This window comes from Meleagris gallopavo, chromosome Z (genome assembly GCF_000146605.3).
Source record: "Meleagris gallopavo isolate NT-WF06-2002-E0010 breed Aviagen turkey brand Nicholas breeding stock chromosome Z, Turkey_5.1, whole genome shotgun sequence".
Lineage (NCBI taxonomy): Eukaryota > Metazoa > Chordata > Aves > Galliformes > Phasianidae > Meleagris > Meleagris gallopavo.
In genome coordinates, this window is record NC_015041.2 from 21,271,218 (window position 1) to 21,280,112 (window position 8,895).

An 8,895-nucleotide genomic window follows, 5' to 3' on the forward strand; every position below is an offset into this window, starting at 1 on the left:
CTCCGGTGTTCAAATTTCCTTGATTGTTTGTTTGTTTGTTTTTTTAAACAAGGTGGATTAATCATGAAATGTTTTACTATTCCTAAATATAGCTCATGTATATATTTCAGTTTAAGACCTTTTTTGAGATAAGCATATTTTTTCAAATGAAATATACAAAAAACAGTTGGGTCATTTGGAAAATTGCAGCAGTTTACTTGAGGTACGATACTCAGAGCTCATATGATTTAAAGTGTCAAGATAATACAATACAATCCCATGATATTTTTAATTTATTCAGTATTTTCTATATATCACTAAACCTCTTAAGCTTCTCATTCTTCCAAGCAGTAAATTGTGTATATATGACTGGTGTCACATTTATAAGATGGAATTTCCAGTTTACTTCTATGCTTTTGAAGTACATGAATTTACTGTAATTAACTGAGCCAGAAGCACTGGCAGACTGTGCATGCCTGAAGCTGGCCCTCAACAAATCCTGAGGTCTGAGCTGCTCTCACAGATTTCTAAACTAAAACAGACTCAAGAGTATTAACAGACTCGAGAGTACTAATGTAGTGTTTATAGATGTTTTTTGGTCTATGCACAGGTCAGTTGAGCCCAGTATTACTTATACTACTTCCACATGATCTCTGTCTACCCAATAAATGGCATCTAGCTAACTAACAGAAGATCAATTATAAGAATCCAAACCTCTTCCCAAACTATTTGTCCAGAGAAAGATTTTATTATCAAAGCTTCTCATATTTCATTTGTAATCACATTCTCGTTGCATTTTGGTTCTTTCATTACAAGTTAATTGAACAAATTAACAGGGCATTAATCTTCACAAGTTTTCTCTCAAAGGATGAGATGTTCTAACATCCTAACATTCAGACAATTACAGCAGATTAGAATTTCTGTTTCTGGAAAAGCTCCTTCAGCTGCTGTTCAGTTGTTGCTTCTTTCTGCTGCATCAGCTCCCTGGCTCCTTTAGTCACTCCCCAGCCATCTGGCTTTGACATTGAAGGACAATATGGCCTGCCTGAAGCAGGCTTCAGGTTCTCCCAGTATTCTTTTCTTGCTCTAAAACAAAGAAAAGCAAATACAGTGTTTGTTTCAGCACTTCACAATACTAAAGATATTGTGGACGTTACAAAGGATCCTCTGACTTGCAAAATCAGAGTTAATGTTTAGATACATAAAGATGAACAGAACTATACAAAGAAATGCTACACTTTTTAAAAGAATCTTTTCATCCTCAAAAAGAGTACTGCAAGCTGTCAGTAGTCTGTCAGGTTTCCATTTTAACTTTCATGAATTACTTTCACATTAATTTTTATCAACTTCTGCAGCTCTCCTACCACCTCTGCATCCCTTTCACTGCTCCCAGATCAGATTTAATTCCTCAAAATTATTAACATGTAGAAAACTTAAGGTGATACTTAGATCTCTGAATTCTGTCTGCTCTATGGACCAATTTAAGCCTTTGCAAGGATTGCTTAGTTGTGCCTTCCAGTTCTGATATACATACCTTGCTCTGACCCAAGGCTTAGTATGCATGCTCAGGCTATTGCCCCAGCTACCATGTTTCTCAGAAGCTTCTGGCAAAAATCCTCTTTCAGGAGCCAGCTCTTCAGCTATTGCTCGGATGTGATATGGCTCAAATCCACAGCAGCCTCCAATATAGCGGATTCCTAAGTCATAAGCCTTTCTTGCATACTTTTGAACATCCCATCTAGTGATGATTCTTGGTTCCAAACCTGCAAAGACATTCATACCGTGGGCTTCCACAACACTCCAGCAGATTTTTAGTGAGAAATTACATTATTGAAACTTGCACACCATTTGGAAAACTGATGGTAAATGTAGATGTTTCAACTGCCTAAGCTAGAATTAACGACACAAAATTTCCTAAAGCTAGCTTTTAGATTCTATTATGTGCTTCTGAACTATGCTTATCTTAAGCCTCTTTCATGTAGCAAAACAGCAACCAATATCCAGTGAGAGTGATCAAGCCCTCAGCCACACATTTGCCATTCTGCTAGAGTTCTTTGCTGGAATACTGGACCATTTTCCATGTTACACTCACAATGCACAGGAAACAGCTGGGAAATCCTATTATAATCTGTAAAGGAGATGATATTGGCTTTCCTGCAACTGCAATAAGCCTGCTCATTATTAATCAAGAGCACTTACTGATCTTTTTTCCATGACTAGCTATTGGCAGCCAGCTGTTTGTTAGCCCATCCCTTACTTAGTTATATTCCCATCCACTGCTTCATGTCCCTTCTTTCCTTCTGGAAAGTTCTGACTGTATATGGCTCAAAAGAAGGGTGTTCCCTTGGCTGTGCTGAGTCATTCTTCCTGCTGTAGACCATAGTGAGCTGACTGGATGGACAACAAAGTTGAGGAAACGCTTGTGGAAAGAAAGCAATAGAAAATGTGAAGAACAAGAAAAAGCATAAGGTAGGAAGGAGGCACAAGTAGTGGCAAAACTGGAAAGAAAGAACGAAGGACTGCAAAAGAAACTTGGAGAAATTGTAATACAGAACATCCTCCTGCTCCTTTATGCACATCTGTAGAAGATTAACAAGCGTGAGGAGAACTTAAAGTCCAATGAGTTGCTAAAGAGACAGGCTTAAACAAAAAGCAGAAATGTTCTTTAAAAGAAAATTATCGGTCACAGTGAAACTGGTCAAAAGAAAATAAAGTGGCCTCATATCAGAGGGAAAAACAATGCTATTTTAAAATGCTGTTCAAATACTAATAAGTTTGTGTACAATCCTGTAGATGTAAGAGAAAGCATCAGAAGCACCACTTCACAATTTCCTTGTCTCTCATACCTTATCCAAAAGCAAATGCAAAATCAGTACAAAGTGATGAATTGTAAGAATGCAGTATCTTTCACTCAACTGATGCCTGTATAAACAACTGAACTTCCGGGGAATGGTATAAGGTGTTGTCCTGATTTCTCCATCAGCTACTCTGTCACAACCAGTCCTTATGCTCCTGAAGCATAAGGACAGCACCAGCCATACCCCTCTAAAGAAACAAGGATAGGTCTCACTATATCAAGTGGCCACACGTGGGGGAACATGATGATTAAAAAAGAAACATTCAATGAAAAGAAATCATGCTTTTTCTTTGATTTCTTTTTTGTTTGTTTGTTTTTTTCTTATTTCCCCTCTCCAAAGTTATCTAATATTCTATTTTCAATGCATGACTTTTTACAGCATTTATTTTCTCATCTTTACTCAGAATTAATTATCTATAGCTTAACTGTTTGGTCATTCATAGTATAAAAAGGTTGATGTTTTCATTGATAAGAAGATCGTAATTGGCTCCTAGATTTAGCTCTTCCATGCATTTACTCTTGAAACAATTGGGTATGCTTTGACTGACCAGCATGCTTCTTTCTAAAACACTGTCCTTGCCTTACTGGTGGTTACATAGAAGGGAAGACACAAAACTGGAAAAAGTTCTAATGTTTGATAAAAATTTCTGACAGCTGATGCTGGAGTTTGCCAGTATGAGGTTTTGTTGGCCTTTACATTTCAAATATCTAAGTTCGTCTTCTGCACACTATCTTTCACATTAAAAAGTTAACTAAGTCATTTTCATAATCAAACTGCTTATCTGCCATGAAGTGATCAGTTTCTCCTTCTGGACTGAGAAATACTCATAGCACCAAGCTTCTGCAATTGACTCATGATATTTCTGAAAACAAAGGTCTCACACAGACTCCTTGTAGTGTTCAAGCCAAGAACCACAAAAAACCGAACAGTGAATCCTTCAAGTAACTTGACTATTTTCTGGATCTGTCCTATCTTTTTGCATGCAATCAGAGGAGTTGTACAAAGGAATGAATAGCAAAAATGAGTTCCTGGCACTTCAGTATCCCAGAATATTTTCAGAACACCATCATGCTTTTATTGCCTAATGAATGTCTCACACTCATGCTTCCAACTTTCCTTTATTTAAAGAGAGGAACTACCAAAAAAAAAAAAAAAGAGATATTCCTGAAAATCACACCTACTTCATTTTTTTTCTACAAATTCAGTTGTTTTATTACCTTATGTTATAGACTAAACTTGAAAAGAAGAGTGTATGATAACTGAAAACAGAGACATTTCTCAAATCAATATAACAATATTATGGCTGATTTAGTCCTCTTATCTTAGGAGAATGTGATCTTTTACATCCCAGGTGTAAATAAGCCCCAAAATACAAAAGCCTTGTGCATCCAAAATGTCTGAGTCTTTCAGATTTCATGAAATTTCTCCTGAGCACGAGTGATGAAACGTCTCCAAATTGCTTATCCGTTTGTTAGCAACCTCAAAGAACATACTACTTCTGGTTTCCCTCTAATCTTACATAAGACAGTGACACTTAAGAGACTGAATACTGGTGGTGAATGGAGTCAAATCCAGCTGGCAACTAGTCATGAGTGGTGTTCCCCAGGGGTCGGTATCAGAGCCTGTCCTGTTCAAAATCTCTAATGATGACCTGGATGAGGGCAGATAACACCAAGTTGGGAGGAAGGATCGATCTGCCTGGGGGTATGAAGGCCCTACAGAAGGATCTGGATAAGTGGGCTGAGCCCAATGGAATGAGGTTCAACAAGACCAAGTGCTGCACTTTGGTCACAGCAGCCCCCCTGATAGCTACAGGCTTGGGACAGAATGGCTGCATAACTGTGTAAAGGAAACAGAGCTGGGGATAGTGAACATGAACCAGCAGTGTGCCCAGGTGGCCAAGAAGGCCAATAGCATCCTGCCTTCTATGAGAAATAACGCAGCCAGCAGGACCAGGGAAGTGATCGTTCCTCTGTACTCAGCATTAGTGAGGCTGCACCTTGATTACTGTGTTTAAAACCCAGAATATTGGTGAGCTCCAGTCCAAAGGTATTTAAACTCTGTGGGTTTTTTTTTTAAGTCTATTTGTACATACTCATTTCTTTGCTGTTCTACAGTGTTCTTGAACAAAGTTCTTCAGCATGAGGAAGAACTATACATTTAATTGAGTTCAGATCATAGCATTTTAACAGTTTCCATCAAAATTTCATTTTCAGTCATAGGCTGCTGTACTACTGAAATACTCCTGCTATGTGGATGAACTTTAATCTGATATTACACTGCAAACCCTCTATGCAGAATGCCAGACAGGATAGTGGGGACTCATCCTATTGTATAAAAGGACATCTTATAGTTTTGGTTTTGTTAAAAACAGGAAAGAAGGAAGTATGCAATAAAAAAGATGTCTTACCAAAGGGAAATTCAGGAAGATCAATAAATCCCTGCTTCCCACAGTCAGGTGTATGAAAAGCAAGTGGTTGAGACATCAGGTGGGCTTTCAGCTTAGCAGCTTGCAAGCCCTCTTTCATCAGTTTCACAGTTTCCAGTGCAGTATCTGGGTCAAAATGGCAGTTAACTCCAACAATAGAAGCACCTATGAGAAGGACAATAACTGTTTAAGTCACATATTCCCAAGAAGTAGGTAGTAAATGTTTTTAGCCACAGCACTTCAGAAGCAAAGCAGTCCATCTGCACACCAGCCCTATGAAAAGGCAGCTGAGCTGGAGTCAGTCTCAGCTCTCATGTGGCAGATCATACTACCTGCATTTCAGCTGCTCTCCTCTTAACCTTCCAGATGAAGTACCAAGATGAAAATGCCACATATGCAATTATCTAACAGCTTTCTAGTGCAGGTTCTGCCTCGGGATTTTAACTCTAACTCCAAAGGAAAGTGCAGTTCAGGACAGATATAATGAAACCCTTGTATCATCTGTTATGCCACTGACTAATTCCTTCTGTCTTTCCAAGCCAAACCATTCTATGATTCTACTTGTCCTGCAGAAAATACAGCTTTTGTTAGACAAAAAGACAATTTTTTTTTTTTTCCCATTGTTTCTCATCCTGGATTTGAACCGTATTCCAGAAAGTTTTTAAAACACAGAATCAAATGTTGCTTTGGATTCTGCTTATGTTTCATAATTTTAAGCCCGGGATTTGGGGCTGTCTCTATAACCAAAAAGAAATTTGTTTAGAATTTTCCTCTACTCAGCATTAGCTACCTGTGACTACTGTTCCCAATCTTGGTTAATACCAATTTCTTAGCTGCAATATTCTGTGTTTTCTTGCTACAAGACTTACTACAGTAAAGTAAACAAAAGTTCTTTTTAAAGACATAATCAGGAAATTATCATCTCCTTCACATACCCCTTCATGTATCTGAATGCCTAAGAAATTTGTTTTCTCCCATACTTTTAAAGGCAGTTTAAAACAGTTTCTTACCAGCCTTCACCAGTTGGACAGCGCATTGTCCAGGAGGCACACCATGCATGTCTCCTTCTGGACCTATGCACATTGTAGCTGCAACTGGCTTGCCAGATTCTTTTAGGACTTCAACTGCCCAGACAGCTTCTTCAACATGTTCAAAATACTGTGAAATATTAAAACAGAACTAGTTTCATTTCTTGGAAATGAAGCATAAACATTAATTCAGATGCCAAATTCATGAACAACACAATAACATACACTAACAAAGCTCTGTTGAGTTCACTGACCATACCATTAAAAAATAGTATCAGTTGAATGCATTTACCTCTGCAATGAGGAAGTCCACATTCTTCTTCATGAAGATATCTAGCTGCTTTCGAAAGACTGCTTTAACCTCTGCTTTGTCCTTGCAGCTTAAGTATGATGGTGTCTGACTAACTCCTCCAGCTACTACAGCATCACCTTCACTGGCAACTTCTCTGGCAATGTCACAAGCAGCTTCATTCACTTTCTGGCACTGCACGAATACAGATTACATTCGTTTTACCCCATCAGAGATATGCATGAAGCTTTACAGCACAAAACAGACAAAAGTCAAAACCCATAGTAATTTCTTCATCTTCATTTATAATTTAAATGTGTTTTTAAATGATATTGATTAGAAAGATTAACAAACTTTCAAAAAACACTTTCAAAAAACACTTTCAAATTTCTTGTCATCTCTAAGCTATCATGTCATAGTATCAAATACTAATAAAAAGCATACTATATTTAACACAATTTAAAACAATTAAAGCTATAAAAAGCAAATAAATATTTGATATTTAGTACAATTCTCTTCATCTTTCAGAAAATGAAGAAGACTAAGTGTACATTTTTGTGGATGGAAGAAAAATATGTAGTTATCTCAATTGATTTTTCATTCTATTTTTAATTTATCTTAGTATTTCAAAAATCATCAAAATATAAGATGTTTATATAGATTTAGGTCCTTTATAAAAGATATAATTCATTATCACATATTAGAATGGCCAAATTAAGAACATTAAGGTGAAACTTAGCACTGTATATAATTAATCACCTAGACTGAGAGACATTCTGACTATACTCAGAGATATCTAGAACAGCTTGTGAAAAAGACATTAAGTTGAGGAAGAAGATTTTTGGAAAGGAATAATTTGGGATAGATAGCAAGTACTGGTTAGAGCCAGTCTGTTTGCGGCCCACGGGTTATTCAGAAACTTCATGGGCTTCTCACAGCTGAGGTGTTTCATGGATGCCCTAGAAGATCAAGCTATTCTTTAACATTACTGCTGACAGAGTAACTTCCATTTGCATTGGCACTCATATTTGGTAGTTCCAGGATCTAGAGTCATACACTAAGCAAAGCCCAGAAAACCTGATTTTAGAATAAGCTGCAAGTCTTAAAAGCTTTGCAGCAAAGCATTTGCTGCACTGGTGCTCTCCCAATCCCTCTTATTTGGCATGGCAGCAGGCATTGCAGCATGGCTTGTTCCACAGTCTGTGCTTCTAGAACAGATTTTAAACGTTGCATCTGTGGAATGCAGTATCTTTACATTTAAAGTAAATTGGTCATACAACATTATGACTGATGTTTCACACACTGAACAGCTTCTGGGGAGTACTGAGAATGGTTTACACCTTTGAATTGGAATTTCAACTGTAGTGACAGAAAGATTTCTGAACTGTAAATGCAAAGGCACAAGCAGCAATAAAGTATTGATTCATATGCTATCGATAATATGTAGGAACATCCATAATATACATGCACTCATTTAGCTGGTCTGAAGGAGTTAATAAAAATGTAGGGTAAATGTGGCCACATTCTAAATGCATATAAGAAAAATGAGAAAGTACTCATTAAAATGTTTGTTCTGACTCCGCTTAATTAAAAAGAACCAGCATCTTCTGAATCACTCCCACACCAGTATCTCCTAAACAGTGCACAGTACCTCAGTATTTATAATCAGTGTTTCCCCCTTCCTCTCCTTAGAATATGAAAAATTCTGATTAATTCTACTCAGAATCACTTACATAGAAAGTGGCTCCAACATTTTTATTAACTGGAAAGCAGCACAAAAACTAGGCTCTCAGATGTTTCTTTTCATTTAACAAGCTGCCCACATAGATGACAGCTGATGTCAAACACTGTGATTTGAAAACAATGCTGTAATAGCTCAGCCTGACATGTACAACAGTTATAGGGTAATAGCCACCTCTCAATTTTAAGCCATAAGTGTTCCATTAATGTCTAGTTTCTGGCCCTGCAATATCTTCTTCCTCCAGCAGTATCTTATCTATTTTCCAGAGGCAGAAGCAGACAACATAACCAAAGGAGAAGGGATCAGGGAAAACACACTGGCAAATCTTCCAGTCTCAAAGGAACTATCTAGAAATGTTTATGACCAAAGTCCCAGGCGAGCTGAGGCCTGCAGTTAGTAAAGCCACTCAACATCTCATGTGTCCTTCGCGCACAGAGTGAGAAAACACCACCATCGTACTTCTGTTGCTGTTCCAGATTACCCTTACGCATGAAGATGGGAATACTGGCCACAGAGTGTATCTTGGATTTTTAGTTATTACTTAACTGAAGAAATGATCTTAAAAAAAAAAA

The 8,895-nt window shown here is 37.5% G+C and overlaps 1 protein-coding gene across 1 annotated transcript in view; it reads right to left on the reverse strand.

Annotated features, from left to right (window-relative positions):
- Positions 1 to 171: 171 nt before the first annotated feature.
- LOC100541641 (betaine--homocysteine S-methyltransferase 1) overlaps positions 172 to 8,895 on the reverse strand; it is a 20,230-nt gene continuing 11,506 nt past the window's right edge. The window contains exons 2-6 of the mRNA XM_010725523.3: positions 6,586 to 6,790; positions 6,276 to 6,423; positions 5,248 to 5,430; positions 1,514 to 1,742; positions 172 to 1,065 (exon numbers count right to left, since the gene is read on the reverse strand). Of these exons, the coding sequence (XP_010723825.3) occupies positions 891 to 1,065; positions 1,514 to 1,742; positions 5,248 to 5,430; positions 6,276 to 6,423; positions 6,586 to 6,790 (940 nt within the window). The 3' untranslated portion in view covers positions 172 to 890. The remainder of the gene's footprint in view (positions 1,066 to 1,513; positions 1,743 to 5,247; positions 5,431 to 6,275; positions 6,424 to 6,585; positions 6,791 to 8,895) is intronic.